This window comes from Pleurodeles waltl, chromosome 1_1, assembly GCF_031143425.1.
Source record: "Pleurodeles waltl isolate 20211129_DDA chromosome 1_1, aPleWal1.hap1.20221129, whole genome shotgun sequence".
NCBI classification, from domain to species: domain Eukaryota; kingdom Metazoa; phylum Chordata; class Amphibia; order Caudata; family Salamandridae; genus Pleurodeles; species Pleurodeles waltl.
This window is the reverse complement of record NC_090436.1, coordinates 255,743,718-255,762,073: the sequence shown is the minus strand read 5'-3', so window position 1 is coordinate 255,762,073 and position 18,356 is coordinate 255,743,718. Positions and strand designations below refer to the sequence as shown.

At 47.9% G+C, this 18,356-nt stretch overlaps 1 protein-coding gene across 2 annotated transcripts in view; it reads right to left on the bottom strand.

Annotated features, from left to right (window-relative positions):
- The window catches only part of NNT (nicotinamide nucleotide transhydrogenase), a 293,073-nt gene that overhangs the window by 193,276 nt on the left and 81,441 nt on the right, over positions 1 to 18,356 (bottom strand). For both annotated transcript variants that reach the window (XM_069221538.1, XM_069221543.1), the window contains exons 8-9: positions 7,448 to 7,581; positions 6,914 to 7,105 (exon numbers count right to left, since the gene is read on the bottom strand). In XM_069221538.1, coding sequence (XP_069077639.1) covers positions 6,914 to 7,105; positions 7,448 to 7,581 — 326 coding nt within the window. The remainder of the gene's footprint in view (positions 1 to 6,913; positions 7,106 to 7,447; positions 7,582 to 18,356) is intronic.

Genomic DNA, 18,356 nt, shown 5'->3' with positions numbered 1-18,356 from the left:
AGGAGCTAGGATCCTGAAAAGAAACTCTGTGTTAGTCCTAAGGAGACCGTGTCATTGTGCACCTGTGAAAAACACTCTTGCACAGCCAGAGTTTGTAGCTCACGAATATACCTTTAAGTTGTAATAGCAGGAAAGTCATTTTACAAGAGTAATTGTAAAGGGTAAGAGCAGAATGACTGGTTCGAAAGGAGGTCCCATTAATCTTGTAAGAACGACATTGAGGCTCCCAACAGGAACAGGTGAGACCATTGGGGGGGGGGGGGGGGGGAGGATATGAAAGTCTTAATGACAGGGACTCTAAACTGTGAAGACAATGTTGCCCATTTTGCAAGTGAGCAGCCACAGCTAATAAGTAGAGACTTATAGATCTGTAGGCTAACGCTGATTTGATAGCGGATTTGAGAGAATCAATTTGTTTTGGACTACATTGGTAGACAAACATTTTCCTCTTAGCAGCATAACAAGCCTGCAATAGTTTGTTTGCAAGATTCTTTAAGGATGTCCATGCACTCCTGTAGAAAAACGAAAGTAACCAAGCTCTAAGGCCTCAGGAACCAGATTGCTAGTTTGAGCTCTACTGTACAAAAATGATTTGCCCTGTGCAGAGAGACCAAGCAACCATACCTTGGTTTCCAGAGGTAAAAAGCAGACAACCTAATGCTCTATTTCTGTGGTAGTGTGGGCGAGCACTTGGGCTTACCTTGAAGATGCGATAAGTACTTGTTGTCACAGTATCAATAAATGCAGACACACACTTGGAAGATTAACTCAAGACCAATTTACAAAAATACTTTAGATTGTTAGAACACTTTTAAGACCAAGATCATCAAATACTTTTTTAGTTACGATTTTTCAAAGTTTAGGAAAATATATGCTTATTGAGCGTAATTATGCACCATAGGACTGAATGGGAAAATCATTAAAGTGCATATAAAATCAGGCAAATTTTTCACAAGAGTAACCTTATATTTTTGGGTCGAGGTCATCGATATGTCCTGTGGGCCAACTAGAGAAGTTCGGGCAGTTCCCGGTTCAAACAGGAGCAGCAGCTGAAAATCTTGGAGCTGGTGCAAAACAGAGAAGGGGACCACTTTGAAACAAACTGCACAGGTGGACCAAAAGGTTAAGTCTTGTGGGTCCCCTTGGGGTGTAGAGGTCGCAAGGGGTCAGGGACCCCTAGAGCACAGCTCGTTTTCCGATGCAGAGGCCAGGTGCAGTGAAGCTTGGTCAGACAAGAGTTGTGCATCAGAGAGTCCTTAGAGTCAGAAGCAGATCACTTGGAGGGTTGCTTGAAGGTCAGCAGGGCCATCCTGGGGGTGGTTCTCGGGTATCCTGAGGTCCCTTGACTGGGGCTTGCATCTGGCTTTTGAAAGTCCGGAGTGAAGTTTCCTTCTGGGAGTCCGGCGTTAGGGGTCCAGTACCCCATTTATTGCCATGTCTCTGGCCCAGGAAGTCGCAGTGCCAGCAAACCTGGTACACTGGTAGGTTTTGTCATTCAGGTCCTTCGGGTGGATTTTGGTCCGGCTGCTGCAGTAGTTCGTTGGTCAGTGGCCAGTCAGTTAAATGGACTTCACTGTTTTTTTGCTTGCAGGACGCAGGTGAGAGATGCTGTGACTCAGAGGGAGGTTCTGGGCGATTCTTAGAAGGCTCAAGGTCCTCTGGGGTTTCTTAGTGTCCTTCAGTTTTCAGGCTGGCCCCTCAGAGGTGACTGTCGTGTGCTGGGTGTAGCAGGCAGAGTTTGGCACATTTTTCTTCTAGCAGCAGGGCTTCTGTTCTCATGCCTCAAGTCATCTTTGTCGCTGGTCTTCCTGTGGCCATTAAATCAGATCTGGAGGTCTAGGGATGCCCATGAAATATTGCATTTAGTGTGCGTCAGGGGTGGGGGGGTGGAGTACTTGGTAGTAGCCAATGAGACACCTACTTCAGGGTGACTACACCCAGTAAGTGGCCACGTCCTATGGGAATGGGCAACAACCTTAACCCTAAATCGGCTATTTTCCTACCATCCAAGATGGACGAAAATGAAACAGAGTGGTCACCTCACGTGCCACACCTGGGGGGTAGTGCAGGCTGGGGGGTGGCCACTGCGTCTACTCTGGCAAACTTTTCCCACTGAACATCGGGGGAAAACCGTTGGGCGACCATCTGCTGCTAGCAGCAGAGGTCAGAGTTCAGAGGCAGTAAACCCTTTGAAACGGATTGCTGGTGCGGGGTGCCTGCTTTGGGAAGGAGGTTTAAAACGTATACCCAGGAAAGGCTTTGTGTTCTGGCTCCTGAGAGCAGAGGCTCTCACCCCAGGAGTCCAAACTTCTGTCTGGTGGTGGCAGGCTGACTAAGACCAGTCAGCAACCATGCCCGGAGGGAGCACCTCTAAGGTGCCCTCTGGATATGTTATAATAAATCCAACACTGGCATCAGTGTGGTTTAATATTCAGAGTTGTTTGATACCAAACAAACCAGTATTCAGAGGCCATGTAGCTGGGGAAGTCATAATGACCGGTGTCCAGCACATGCATTTGCTATGGCTTACCTGCACCCTTCCTATGTCTTAAGGTTTTGAAAAGACACAGTAGGGAGATATTTTCTCTTGCCCATATATGCCCCTCACATGCATTATAGTGCACCCTGCCTTAGGGCTATAAGGTCTGCCAGAGGGATGTCTTACCTATATTGCATGCAGTGTTGGAAGGCATGGCACTCTTGGCGAGTGCCATGTTGAGTTTGCAACTTTTAAATACACCTTGTCATGCACTTGCAATGGCAGTCTGCATGAGGCTGGTATGGGGCCTCTAAGAGTGGCACAATGGGTGCGGCAGCTCTTGGGGGCCCTCTTCAGTACCCATGCCTTAGGTACCAGGGGTACCTTTTACTATGGACTTACAAAGGTGGCATAATTCATAGTACATAGTACAGTTTTGGGGAAAGAGATCTGGCCCTGGGAACCTGTCCAGGACACTTACAGTTTGAACCCTCATCATTTTCCAGGAAAAAGAGGCCCTTTTGTCACACCACTTAGCAGATCTTCACAGTGACCCTTTGCCTGCAATCTCCGTGGCGGAAGGCACTCTTTAAGAGGATGCCTGTGGAAACTGGCATGGAGAACCTTGGCTATATAATATGCCATCAAGCCCAGGAGGTGCATAACTGTTCTGTCAATTGACAATTTCTATGTAAAAGGGGTAGTAACTGCTGAAGAGCTGACACTCTTTGTTGATGACTGCATTTAGGATGACCAGAAAAGGCGGCACTTGGAGGGGTTGGGTGTGAGTCTTGGAGGAGTTTATGGTAAGTCCCAAGCTGTGGAGGAAGAGAGAAGGCATCTTGGGTGTTGGCTAGACACTGCTGCCTGCACTTTTAATGAGCCAACTGCGTAGACAGGGAAACCCATGGATACTCCCCTTCTGAGGTGGGTTATTTTGTGAAGATCCTTGAGGCTGTTAGGACTCTGAATGGTAGCACCTTGAATTGGTAGTGCTGACACCTACTACGAAGTGGAGGTAGCGCTGATCCACAAAGTGGGTAAGTATACGGAAGTAAGAGTCCATGTGGTTTAACACAGTCATGAAGTCCCCTTGCTGAAGTAGCTGAATGACATCCTGCAGGAATGTCACATAGAAATGTTCTGGGAGGATGTACTTGAGGGGGGCTGAGACTATGGATTAACCTGAGGGAGTCGTCCTTTTGGGGATAAGGAAAAATCAGGCATAAATCCCCTTGCCTTCTTAAGGATGAGGCACCAGTTCTATAGCTCCTTTTAGTAGAAGGGCTTGGCTATTCTTGTGTGTGTAGAAGGAGGTAGTGTTCTGAGCTTATGGTGTGTGGGCAAAGTGGGCTGTATAGAAGGGCAGAGAGAAGTTCCAGGCAATACCATTTGTGGATGATTGCAGCAACCCAATGATTGAAAGTGATATGCTACCAGCATGGAAGAAAATCTTGCAACCTCCCCTGACAGGTGTTGTGATCCAAGAGGATATGTGGCATTACTGGAGGCCCTTCTACCACTATCCTTATTGGAGTTGGTACCTGGTAGCACTGTGTGCCCAGAGCCCATATAGCCTCTGCCACCCTGACTCAATTACTGCTACTGATTTTGGTACATATGCCTTTGCTCAGTAGTGATCTTGACTCCTGCCCTGTACTGCTGTTTACGAAAGGACCCCCCCTGCCGGATGTGGTATAGACAGCACCCACGGACTTCACAGTCTCCGTGTCCTTGATTTTTTCCTAACATCTCAAACCTGGGGTACAAAGATGTTCTTAATCATAATGCAGGTTGAGAAGAAGTTTCTGGACCACTGGCTTGAAGTCCGATAAGCAAAGCCAAGATTGTTGCTTGAGTATGATGCAGGTTTTACTCCTCTAGCAGCCTTATCAGCAGCATCACGGGAGCAACAAATAGTGGCAACAGAAATGTTTTTCCTCCTGCCACTATTTTCTTCCCCCTTGTCCTGAACTGGTCAGGAAGATAAAGTAGGAGTTCCTATACTTCCTTTCACTGAGCCTTGTCATAACGTGAGAGGAGGTCAATGGAATTAGCAATATACCAGGGAGTGGCGGCCCAGGCTTCTACCCTCTTCCTCACTGCACTTGCTCGCTTTCCCTGGTGTTGGTGCATCCCCAGTGGCTTGCACAGAGGCTCATTTACTAGCAGTCCACCGCAACAGAGTCAGGGGGGCACATGACCCTTGATGTATGGTAGGATAGGGAGGGCTTAAATGTTTTTTCTACTCAGGGGGTTAATGACCTTAGCCTTGATCAGCTGAGCAAAGATGTCAGGAACCACTTTAAGCAATCCCTTAAGCATGGAGAAGAATTGCACTGAGTGCTCTGAATTTGAGAGCGTCACAAAAAGGAAATTCTCCTTCTTAGGCATGACATGCATATCTACCTTGTGATAGGAGTTTGCTAGTTTTATTGCCCAAAAAAGGTGATAACATTATCTGAGTGGGAAGCTTTTAACCTTTTATTGGGATATGATCTAAGTGTGGATCCAATGGTGGAACAATGTTGCAGTCCACCCATGGGTCATGCCTAGGCTGCAGATGGAATGGACCCTCAATCCTCCGGTTGTAGGGATAATCCACATACGAGCTGGATTCTGGAGACCCCAAGTGGAAAAGTGTGTGATGCAGTAGGCAGAGGAGCAGGTGGTGGTGGTGGTGGTGGTGGTGGTGGTGGTGGTGGTGGTGGTGGTGGTGGTGGTGGTGGGGAAAGGAAGGAGGACTGAAATGAGGGAGGCTGATAGCCATGTCCTTAAACCACCTGGACATTGGTGTTGCTGCTGAGTAGCCGCGTGGAGTGCGTTCCTCCTCAATGACAAGCCTCCTTTACCTTGGTAGGTTGTCAGTCTTTGGGATGTGGGAAGAAAGCTTCAGTGGAAGTCTTCCCTGTCTGAGGGTGAATGAATATCGTCTTTTGTCTCTCGTCGAGCTCTTTGAGAATTGGCCTCTCTGAGTTGTCTAACGTAGCCAGGGTAGGAAGTCTTGATGTCAAAGCTCTCTTTGGATCTGAAAGTCAACGGTGATCGACGCCCTTTAGCAGGTCCTGTTTTGCCTCAGATGCCTTACCTAGGTGCAGACCGGAGCCCAAAGGCAGTGGAGACCCTGTAGGCGGTCGTTTATTTATGCACAGGACTGAAAGCACAACTTTCAAGAGTGATGCTCTGGCTCAGCGTGCTACCTATTATGACCCCATGTGCCTCAGTTTCGACCATACTCATGAGTTTTGATGTGGTCTTTGTGCGGGGGACAGTTACAGCTGAAGTAGATGACACCCCATCTTTCTCGTCATCAGCCTCGGATGCACTGGAAGAGACAATGTCAGGGCTAAGTTGGTTTTCCAGGACCCTCCTAGACTCAACGTAGTCTTCCTCCTCTGCACCAATGTGAGACAAAGCATGATTCGGTGATCAGCCCAACAATACTTAGCGCGGCATTGAGGGCGATTCTGGAAGGCATCTGTTTCATCACCTACCACGAGCAACATTCTCCTTTGTATAAGGCTAGAAACCGAAAGCATGCAGTCCGAGAGAGCCATGGGCACCATCAGGATTGGTGTACCCAATATTGCAGGACAATGTCTGAATCGCATTGCTGTGGAACTGAAATGGTGAAAACCAACAGTCACTGCAAGTGTGTCTCTTGGTGGCACGAGTGGAGGAGTTGCACCAGGAGGGGCTAAAAAAATATGGCGCATGTCAAATTCAGGAGACCTGTCAGTACATGTTCAAACCTGATGGGTCTAACAAGGAGTCGATGCTCATGAGCAAAAAATGTAATAAGGGAGGGGTCACTTGACACACAGTGACTTGAAAGACTTCTTCAAACAAAAGCAACTTGCAACATCCAGGCCCAAATCTAGATGGCAAGAGTATGAAGAGTATACTTACCTACAGCCATACATGCTACATACAATTAAAAAACACCCAAGAGTTTTAGTTAATCCTGTGACAGCTCTTCCATGGTACCAATATTTTCACAAAGTTGTGGCAAACCCCATCATTATATCACCTTCGCGGAGCCCATATACCTCCATTAGAGTCCATCCTAACCTGCCATGCAGCAACAGGTAGTGATGGCAGTATGATGTAGTTCATAGGAACCAGCATTTTTCCTTACACTCCCAGAATTCACACAAGATGATGTGAAAGCAAAGACTATTTATATCATTGAAATCAACGGCTGACTTGCTGCATGACCAAGACCCCGGTCAAAATACATATCTTGTTTGAATGCACTACCTTGAAAATGTTTGAATTAAAGCAGAGTATTTCTGCTACCCTGGAGTGCGCCCTTTTGTTAGGATAATAAAAAGTCAGGAGTAGTTACTTTAAGACTGGTACAGCACGAATCATCAGTGTTTCACTTGTGCTTGGAACAATGTGGGAGAAACATGTATATTGTAAATTACAAACCTTCATCACCACAGTTCCTCTGATCACATGGTCCATGGTGCCATAATCAAACTGATCTTTCAGGTCCAAGTAAAAGTTGTCTTTGTCCGGACTTATGGCTTTTAGAAGTTTGGTAATGTTGTTGGAATACAAAGTACTTGCTTGTGTAGCCATTCTGCTTGGAAGATCTGTATAACCAATATGTGTGATCCCCTAATGAGAAAATTCAAGCAAAAAAAACAAAAAAACAATGACAGTGTAAGTACAGGTTGCCTACTAAGAATTTTTTTTCACAGATCTAATCCCTTTTCAACCATCCGAGATAATGAACACAAATGTACGAAAGAAAAAAAAAATTGCAAAGGCCTATCAGACTAGCGAAGAAAGTTGAAAAGAAAAGATAACAAGCTTATTATTGCATTTGGCAAAATGTATGAATTATGGAAAGGCAGGGTCAAGGGTTTAGCCATGACCAAACTACATACATTGAGCAGTATTTGTGGAATATCAAAGCACTGAGATACAAACACAGTTAGTAAGTGTGTCAACACACACCTTATGCACATATAACTCTCCTGGCTTGGTAGTTTCAATGTTTCCTCCAGCTTCAGAAGCAAGATCAACAACAACAGAGCCTTCCTTCATCAATTCAATCATATCTTTACGGAACAAAATGGGGGCCCTCTTGCCTGTGGAAGTAAAAAACAAAGTTACTGCAAGATTGAGCCATGTGTAACACTGAATACATAAGGGAAACATGACTCAGTAAAAACACCAGTTTACTAATGAGGGAGGGGGTAGAGCAAACAAACTGCCTGAGACAGGTCTTGAGGATACATGAAACATCAGAAAAAAGGCTTAAACTTGAGCTTAGAAAAGCCTTGCATTTAATACAGGTGCAAGTCACACTAGGAGAAACGTGAGAATACAATTTAGCCAAAGATGTGCATCTTATATTGAGAAGGAGGTAAAATGTATCCAGAAAAAATATCTAAGCAGCACTTTGATTAGTTTGAGCACAATACTGAAGCAGAATATAGTGTAGTGAGGAGTGAATGTTAGCGGAGTATTTTCAATAGCAGAAAATCTGGTCCCATTTGCATTTATCAAATCCACCCTGCGTTGTTAAATACATGCAATCACAGTGTAAATAAAGCTGGAGTAAACATGGTTTACATAAGTATGATCACTGTTTTCACTAGTTACCAAAGCATAACATCAACTGTAGGAAGTTGGCTCTGTATGTGCTATTTCAAAGTAAGGAATAGCATGCACAGAGTCCAAGGGTTCCCCTTAGAGGTAAAATAGTGGTAAAAATAGATAATACTAATGCTCTATTTTGTGGTAGTGTGGTCGAGCAGTAGGCTTATCCAAGGAGTAGTGTTAAGCATTTGTTGTACATACACATAGACAATAAATGAGGTACACACACTCAGAGACAAATCCAGCCAATAGGTTTTTATATAGAAAAATATCTTTTCTTAGTTTATTTTAAGAACCACAGGTTCAAATTCTACATATAATATCTCATTCGAAAGGTATTGCAGGTAAGTACTTTAGGAACTTCAAATCATCAAAATTGCATGTATACTTTTCAAGTTATTGACAAATAGCTGTTTTAAAAGTGGACACTTAGTGCAATTTTCACAGTTCCTAGGGGAGGTAAGTTTTGATTAGTTTTACCAGGTAAGTAAGACACTTACAGGGTTCAGTTCTTGGTCCAAGGTAGCCCACCGTTGGGGGTTCAGAGCAACCCCAAAGTCACCACACCAGCAGCTCCGGGCCGGTCAGGTGCAGAGTTCAAAGTGGTGCCCAAAACACATAGGCTAGAATGGAGAGAAGGGGGTGCCCCGGTTCCGGTCTGCTTGCAGGTAAGTACCCGCGTCTTCGGAGGGCAGACCAGGGGGGTTTTGTAGGGCACCGGGGGGGACACGAGTCCACACAGAAATTTCACCCTCAGCGGCGCGGGGGCGGCCGGGTGCAGTGTAGAAACAAGCGTCGGGTTCGCAATGTTAGTCTATGAGAGATCTCGGGATCTCTTCAGCGCTGCAGGCAGGCAAGGGGGGGATTCCTCGGGGAAACCTCCACTTGGGCAAGGGAGAGGGACTCCTGGGGGTCACTTCTCCAGTGAAAGTCCGGTCCTTCAGGTCCTGGGGGCTGCGGGTGCAGGGTCTCTCCCAGGCGTCGGGACTTTAGGTTCAAAGAGTCGCGGTCAGGGGAAGCCTCGGGATTCCCTCTGCAGGCGGCGCTGTGGGGGCTCAGGGGGGACAGGTTTTGGTACTCACAGTATCAGAGTAGTCCTGGGGTCCCTCCTGAGGTGTTGGATCGCCACCAGCCGAGTCGGGGTCGCCGGGTGCAGTGTTGCAAGTCTCACGCTTCTTGCGGGGAGCTTGCAGGGTTCTTTAAAGCTGCTGGAAACAAAGTTGCAGCTTTTCTTGGAGCAGGTCCTCTGTCCTCGGGAGTTTCTTGTCTTTTCGAAGCAGGGGCAGTCCTCAGAGGATGTCGAGGTCGCTGGTCCCTTTGGAAGGCGTCGCTGGAGCAGGATCTTTGGAAGGCAGGAGACAGGCCGGTGAGTTTCTGGAGCCAAGGCAGTTGTCGTCTTCTGGTCTTCCGCTGCAGGGGTTTTCAGCTAGGCAGTCCTTCTTCTTGTAGTTGCAGGAATCTAATTTTCTAGGGTTCAGGGTAGCCCTTAAATACTAAATTTAAGGGCGTGTTTTAGGTCTGGGGGGTTAGTAGCCAATGGCTACTAGCCCTGAGGGTGGGTACACCCTCTTTGTGCCTCCTCCCAAGGGGAGGGGGTCACAATCCTAACCCTATTGGGGGAATCCTCCATCTGCAAGATGGAGGATTTCTAAAAGTTAGAGTCACTTCAGCTCAGGACACCTTAGGGGCTGTCCTGACTGGCCAGTGACTCCTCCTGGTTGCTTTCTTTGTTCCCTCCAGCCTTGCCGCCAAAAGTGGGGGCCGTGGCCGGAGGGGGCGGGCAACTCCACTAAGCTGGAGTGCCCTGCTGGGCTGTGACAAAGGGGTGAGCCTTTGAGGCTCACCGCCAGGTGTCACAGCTCCTGCCTGGGGGAGGTGTTAGCATCTCCACCCAGTGCAGGCTTTGTTACTGGCCTCAGAGTGACAAAGGCACTCTCCCCATGGGGCCAGCAACATGTCTCTGGTGTGGCAGGCTGCTGGAACTAGTCAGCCTACACAGACAGTCGGTTAAGTTTCAGGGGGCACCTCTAAGGTGCCCTCTGTGGTGTATTTTACAATAAAATGTACACTGGCATCAGTGTGCATTTATTGTGCTGAGAAGTTTGATACCAAACTTCCCAGTTTTCAGTGTAGCCATTATGGTGCTGTGGAGTTCGTGTAAAACAGACTCCCAGACCATATACTCTTATGGCTACCCTGCACTTACAATGTCTAAGGTTTTGCTTAGACACTGTAGGGGCACAGTGCTCATGCACTGGTACCCTCACCTATGGTATAGTGCACCCTGCCTTAGGGCTGTAAGGCCTGCTAGAGGGGTGTCTTACCTATACTGCATAGGCAGTGAGAGGCTGGCATGGCACCCTGAGGGGAGTGCCATGTCGACTTACTCATTTTGTTCTCACCAGCACACACAGGCTTGTAAGCAGTGTGTCTGTGCTGAGTGAGGGGTCTCTAGGGTGGCATAAGACATGCTGCAGCCCTTAGAGACCTTTCTTGGCATCAGGGCCCTTGGTACTAGAAGTACCAGTTACAAGGGACTTATCTGAATGCCAGGGTGTGCCAATTGTGGATACAATGGTACATTTTAGGTGAAGGAACACTGGTGCTGGGGCCTGGTTAGCAGGGTCCCAGCACACTTCTCAGTCAAGTCAGCATCAGTATCAGGCAAAAAGTGGGGGGTAACTGCAACAGGGAGCCATTTCTTTACACAAGCCCCCCCCAGCCCACAGGCCAGGAGACTCAGCCAACGCTGGAAGAGTCTTCCTAGTCTGCCAGGCGAGGAAGAGTAGAGGAAATGGCTGGTTTGTTGCAGGGCCTACTCTTCCTTACATCCTCCTGTTCAGGTCATTCCCTCTGGGGAACTGACCCACTTCCACAGTGATAGGACCTAGTCTGAACTGCCTCTTGTCTGTGCTTTTTATGTCTTCACCCATTCTCTCTATTTTTAGGTCAGAGGTATCCACCTCTGCTAATCTTATCTTAGCCAAGGTCACCCCTAGCTTACCCAAAGAGGTTACCCAGAGCTGGAGTAACCCCACCATGACCAACAGGGTCAGGGGGCCTAACTTGTTATTTGGCATGGGGTCAGACCACCATGCCAAGGATAGTGCAGCCATAAAGGCTAACACCCAGCAGAGGCCACTGACAGCTGTCAGTGCCCAGAACCACACCTTTAGCTCTTCACCTAAAAGGGAAGGGGCTAAGTTACAGGCTTCTTTGGGTTCAGGTTGCCTGTCTGCTGTATTGGAGTGGGGGGTTACCACATCTTGTAGTGAACACCCTTCTTCCACTCTTTCTTCTGTTAGCTGAGGAGCCACCCACTCAGGTTTAACAGTTGCCTGACTAGCCAGGACTTCTTGTGGGTCAGGTTGGACTTTATCAGGGCCATTTTTGGAGTTCTCCCCTACTGGAGCAGAATCTCCCTGGCTTGCTGTAACCTTGGCTAAAGGTTGTCCACCCTTCCTACTCTGTTTTCTTTTCTTCTTCTTCTGGGGCCTGCTTGCATTTACTGCAGAGGCAGGACTTCCAGAAACCTTGGGAGAGGACTGGCACTGGACCAGTTCCTCTCTTGAGCTCTGACTAACCTCTGGGTAGTCATTTCCAAGGAGACAATCAAGGGGGAGGTCTGTACTGACTACTACCCTTCTCCAGCTAAGAGTGCCACCCACTTCTATGGGCACTAAAGCCACAGGCCTCTTAGTGACCCTGTCTAGGCTAACTCTTACCCTGGCAGTCTCACCTGGGATGTACTGGTTCGAGAGCACCAGCCTGTCATGCACAATAGTGTGACTGGCACAAGTGTCTCTCAGGGCAGTGGTTGGGATTCCATTCACCAGTAGGTGGTGGAAGTGTCTACTTCCCTCTGGAATCTCCAACTCACCTGTTGGGCCCTGTTTCCAGTTGAAGGCTATGAAGACCTCCTCATCTGAGGAGTCATCTCCCATGGCTACACTGGTTACCCCTGGAATTTTGTTCTGGGGTTTGTTTTTGGGACAAGAAGTGTCCTTGGTGTGGTGCCCAGACTGTTTACAGTTGTGGCACCATGCCTTAGTGGCATCCCAGTTCTTACCCTGGTACCCACCTTTGTTTTGGGTTGTGTCTTGGGGCCCACCCACCTGTTCTGGTTTTTGGGGGCCTACAGAGGACTCTTTTTCTTTGTTTCTAGGGTCACCCACTTTCTCCTGGGGAGTTTTTGTAACCCCTTTCTTTTGGTCACCCCCAGTGGAAGTTTTGGTTACCCTAGTCTTGACCCAGTGGTCTGCCTTCTTTCCCAATTCTTGGGGAGAAATTGGACCTAGGTCTACCAGATACTGATGCAACTTTTCATTGAAGCAGTTACTTAAAATGTGTTCTTTCATAAACAAATTATAAAGCCCAACATAGTCACACACTTCATTTCCAGTTAACCAACCATCCAGTGTTTTTACTGAGTAGTCTACAAAATCAACCCAGGTCTGGCTCGAGGATTTTTGAGCCCCCCTGAATCTAATTCTATACTCCTCAGTGGAGAATCCAAAGCCCTCAATCAGGGTACCCTTCATGAGGTCATAAGATTCTGCATCTTTTCCAGAGAGTGTGAGGAGTCTATCCCTACACTTTCCAGTGAACATTTCCCAAAGGAGAGCACCCCAGTGAGATCTGTTCACTTTTCTGGTTACACAAGCCCTCTCAAAAGCTGTGAACCATTTGGTGATGTCATCACCATCTTCATATTTTGTTACAATCCCTTTGGGGATTTTTAGGATGTCAGGAGAATCTCTGACCCTATTTAAGTTGCTGCCACCATTGATGGGACCTAGGCCCATCTCTTTTCTTTCCCTCTCTATGGCTAGGATCTGTTTTTCCAAAGCCAATCTTTTGGCCATCCTGGCTAACTGGATGTCCTCTTCACTGGGGCTATCCTCAGTGATTTCAGAGGTGTTGGTCTCTCCTGTGAGGGAACCAGCATCTCTGACTATTATTTTAGGAGTCAGGGTTTGAGGGACCCTGTCCTCCCTAGATAGGACTGGTAGGGGGGAATTTTCCTCCAAGTCACTATCCTCTTCCTCTGAGTTGCCACCCTCAGAGGGGTTGGCCTTTTCAAACTCTGCCAAAAGCTCCTGGAGCTGTATTTTGGTAGGTTTGGGGCCCATTGTTATTTTCTTTATTTTACAGAGTGACCTTAGCTCCCTCATCTTAAGATGGAGGTAAGGTGTGGTGTCGAGTTCCACCACAGTCACATCTGTGCTAGACATTTTGCTTCTAAAAGTTGGAATACTTTTTAAGAATCTACAACTGGTTCTAGAATCTAATTCAAACTTTTACAAACTTTTAAACTCTAAAAGAAATGCTAAACAGGATCTAACACAAGGCCCTAGCAGGTCTTTTAAGAATTTAGAAAACTTTTCAAATTGCAAAAATCAATTTCTAATGACAATTTTGGAATTTGTCGTGTGATCAGGTATTGGCTGAGTAGTCCAGCAAATGCAAAGTCTTGTACCCCACCGCTGATCCACCAATGTAGGAAGTTGGCTCTGTATGTGCTATTTCAAAGTAAGGAATAGCATGCACAGAGTCCAAGGGTTCCCCTTAGAGGTAAAATAGTGGTAAAAATAGATAATACTAATGCTCTATTTTGTGGTAGTGTGGTCGAGCAGTAGGCTTATCCAAGGAGTAGTGTTAAGCATTTGTTGTACATACACATAGACAATAAATGAGGTACACACACTCAGAGACAAATCCAGCCAATAGGTTTTTATATAGAAAAATATCTTTTCTTAGTTTATTTTAAGAACCACAGGTTCAAATTCTACATATAATATCTCATTCGAAAGGTATTGCAGGTAAGTACTTTAGGAACTTCAAATCATCAAAATTGCATGTATACTTTTCAAGTTATTGACAAATAGCTGTTTTAAAAGTGGACACTTAGTGCAATTTTCACAGTTCCTAGGGGAGGTAAGTTTTGATTAGTTTTACCAGGTAAGTAAGACACTTACAGGGTTCAGTTCTTGGTCCAAGGTAGCCCACCGTTGGGGGTTCAGAGCAACCCCAAAGTCACCACACCAGCAGCTCCGGGCCGGTCAGGTGCAGAGTTCAAAGTGGTGCCCAAAACACATAGGCTAGAATGGAGAGAAGGGGGTGCCCCGGTTCCGGTCTGCTTGCAGGTAAGTACCCGCGTCTTCGGAGGGCAGACCAGGGGGGTTTTGTAGGGCACCGGGGGGGACACGAGTCCACACAGAAATTTCACCCTCAGCGGCGCGGGGGCGGCCGGGTGCAGTGTAGAAACAAGCGTCGGGTTCGCAATGTTAGTCTATGAGAGATCTCGGGATCTCTTCAGCGCTGCAGGCAGGCAAGGGGGGGATTCCTCGGGGAAACCTCCACTTGGGCAAGGGAGAGGGACTCCTGGGGGTCACTTCTCCAGTGAAAGTCCGGTCCTTCAGGTCCTGGGGGCTGCGGGTGCAGGGTCTCTCCCAGGCGTCGGGACTTTAGGTTCAAAGAGTCGCGGTCAGGGGAAGCCTCGGGATTCCCTCTGCAGGCGGCGCTGTGGGGGCTCAGGGGGGACAGGTTTTGGTACTCACAGTATCAGAGTAGTCCTGGGGTCCCTCCTGAGGTGTTGGATCGCCACCAGCCGAGTCGGGGTCGCCGGGTGCAGTGTTGCAAGTCTCACGCTTCTTGCGGGGAGCTTGCAGGGTTCTTTAAAGCTGCTGGAAACAAAGTTGCAGCTTTTCTTGGAGCAGGTCCGCTGTCCTCGGGAGTTTCTTGTCTTTTCGAAGCAGGGGCAGTCCTCAGAGGATGTCGAGGTCGCTGGTCCCTTTGGAAGGCGTCGCTGGAGCAGGATCTTTGGAAGGCAGGAGACAGGCCGGTGAGTTTCTGGAGCCAAGGCAGTTGTCGTCTTCTGGTCTTCCGCTGCAGGGGTTTTCAGCTAGGCAGTCCTTCTTCTTGTAGTTGCAGGAATCTAATTTTCTAGGGTTCAGGGTAGCCCTTAAATACTAAATTTAAGGGCGTGTTTTAGGTCTGGGGGGTTAGTAGCCAATGGCTACTAGCCCTGAGGGTGGGTACACCCTCTTTGTGCCTCCTCCCAAGGGGAGGGGGTCACAATCCTAACCCTATTGGGGGAATCCTCCATCTGCAAGATGGAGGATTTCTAAAAGTTAGAGTCACTTCAGCTCAGGACACCTTAGGGGCTGTCCTGACTGGCCAGTGACTCCTCCTGGTTGCTTTCTTTGTTCCCTCCAGCCTTGCCGCCAAAAGTGGGGGCCGTGGCCGGAGGGGGCGGGCAACTCCACTAAGCTGGAGTGCCCTGCTGGGCTGTGACAAAGGGGTGAGCCTTTGAGGCTCACCGCCAGGTGTCACAGCTCCTGCCTGGGGGAGGTGTTAGCATCTCCACCCAGTGCAGGCTTTGTTACTGGCCTCAGAGTGACAAAGGCACTCTCCCCATGGGGCCAGCAACATGTCTCTGGTGTGGCAGGCTGCTGGAACTAGTCAGCCTACACAGACAGTCGGTTAAGTTTCAGGGGGCACCTCTAAGGTGCCCTCTGTGGTGTATTTTACAATAAAATGTACACTGGCATCAGTGTGCATTTATTGTGCTGAGAAGTTTGATACCAAACTTCCCAGTTTTCAGTGTAGCCATTATGGTGCTGTGGAGTTCGTGTAAAACAGACTCCCAGACCATATACTCTTATGGCTACCCTGCACTTACAATGTCTAAGGTTTTGCTTAGACACTGTAGGGGCACAGTGCTCATGCACTGGTACCCTCACCTATGGTATAGTGCACCCTGCCTTAGGGCTGTAAGGCCTGCTAGAGGGGTGTCTTACCTATACTGCATAGGCAGTGAGAGGCTGGCATGGCACCCTGAGGGGAGTGCCATGTCGACTTACTCATTTTGTTCTCACCAGCACACACAGGCTTGTAAGCAGTGTGTCTGTGCTGAGTGAGGGGTCTCTAGGGTGGCATAAGACATGCTGCAGCCCTTAGAGACCTTTCTTGGCATCAGGGCCCTTGGTACTAGAAGTACCAGTTACAAGGGACTTATCTGAATGCCAGGGTGTGCCAATTGTGGATACAATGGTACATTTTAGGTGAAGGAACACTGGTGCTGGGGCCTGGTTAGCAGGGTCCCAGCACACTTCTCAGTCAAGTCAGCATCAGTATCAGGCAAAAAGTGGGGGGTAACTGCAACAGGGAGCCATTTCTTTACATCAACATCTATGAAAGATGCTCACATATCAAGCAGTAAAATGTGCTCAAAACATCTAAGATGTCAAAAGGGAAAGTATACAAGGAGCTACACACAAATATCAAAGATAGCATATGTAGCACCCAGGGTTCATTTGGAAAAAATGTGTCATAATTTGAGCATTGTATAAAATAGTTCTGTCCACAGTTAGCCACACAGAGGTGTGCATAAATCCCTTCTCACTCACACACTATTCACCTACCATTACCCATTGCGCCACTTGTTGGAAATCGTCCTTTTGCAGGGTTATCCACAAACATTTTGCCTTCTTCCTCCTAGTTTTGTTGGCTTTAGGACTCTGGGCACTTTACCTCTGCTGACCATTGCTAAAGTGCAAATGCACTCTGTCTGCATTGGATCGTTGCTTGGTTTCTCCATGATTGGCATATTTGATTTACTAGTAAGTCCCTAGTAAAGTGCCCTAGAGGTGCCCAGGGCCAGTAAATCAAATGCTATTAGTGGGCCTGCAGCACTGATTGTGCCACCCACATGAGTAGCACCGTAAACATGTCTCAGGACTCCCACTACAGTCTGTGTGGGCAGTTTTAAGCTGCCAGTTCGACTTGGCAAGTGCAGCCACTTACCTGGCCCAAACCTCCCCTTTTACTACATGTAAGTCACCACTAAGGCCCAAGGCAGCCCATGGGCAGAGTGCAGTGTATTTAAAAGGTAGGACATGTACTGATGTGTTTCATCAGTTTGCATTGTTGTAAGGCCCATCTCTCCCATAGGTTAACTTGGGGATTGCCTTGAAATATCTTTTAAGTGTAATTTCCCGTTGAGAGCAGATCGAGATATGGAGTTTGGAGGTCTCTGAAATCACAATTTAAAAATATATCTTTTGGTAACACTGGCTTTTAGATTGTAAGTTTGAAAATACCACTTTTAGAAAGTGGGCATTTTCTCGCTTAACCATTCTGTGCCTCTGCCTGTCTGTGGAATACACATCTGGGTCAGGATGATAGTTGGGCTGTTTGTGAATTCACTCGAGACAGTCACACAAAGGGAGCTGGGGTGTGCCCTGCCTATCCTTATGGGTTTTCCTGGGATAGAGTGTTGGGAGGAGCTGCGAATACACGTCTGGGTCAGACTGACAGTTGGGCTGTTTGTGAATTCACTCTAGACAGTGACACAAAGGGAGCGGAGGTGTATCCTGCTTATCCTGATGGGTCTTCCTGGGCCAGAGTGGTGGGAGGAGCGGACACTTGCACTTGATTAGGGCTGTGCCTGTCCTCACACAATGCAGGTTCCAACCCCCTAGACTGTGGTTGGAGCCAGGACAGGGAGAGGCGCATCTTGTGCACTACAAAGACTTTCCTCTGAAGTTGGCCTACTTCAAAGGCAGAAATGAGTATTGGACTACTGACCCCACAAATTTAGAACACTTCCAGACTGAGGACATTCTGCCAGGGAGAAGAGCTGGATGCTGTAGGAGGAACTGCCACACTGCCGGTTGCTTCGCTGTGCTGACCTGCTGTTTCTGTCCTGGGAGTGAAAGGACTGGACTGTGCTTTCTACATCCTGCTTTCTAAAGTTTCCATGGGCTTGAACTGAGCTTGCCTCCTGTTGTGAAGTCTTAGGGACATCAAAGACTATCTGCTTGTGCCTGGGCTCTTCTATTGAGAGTCCTGACTAAGCAGTGTAAAATCCAGTCCCTGGGCCCTTAGAAGTGGAGGCTTGTAACTGGAGTGAAAATTAACGCACAGAGGCCGTTGTGGAAGAAAAATCGATGCAGTGCCTGCACCACAGCTGAAAAATCGACACATTGCCTGCATCAGCGCAGATCCATTGTTGCTGTGCGTCTGGATTTTCCACGCCTCATCCGTGGGCGTCATTTTTCTTCGTTGACGCTGCTCCGCAGCCAGTAATCGACAATTCTACTCCAGCAGGGAAAGAATCCATGCATCGCCAGCAGGGTGGGGAGATTTCATGCATCGCCTGTCGTTCATGAAAATAAAGAATGCATTGTTTGCTTTTCCGATGCATTGCCTCCTTTGCGGCCTGCATCATCTTTGTTTTTGGCGCATCCACCGTACT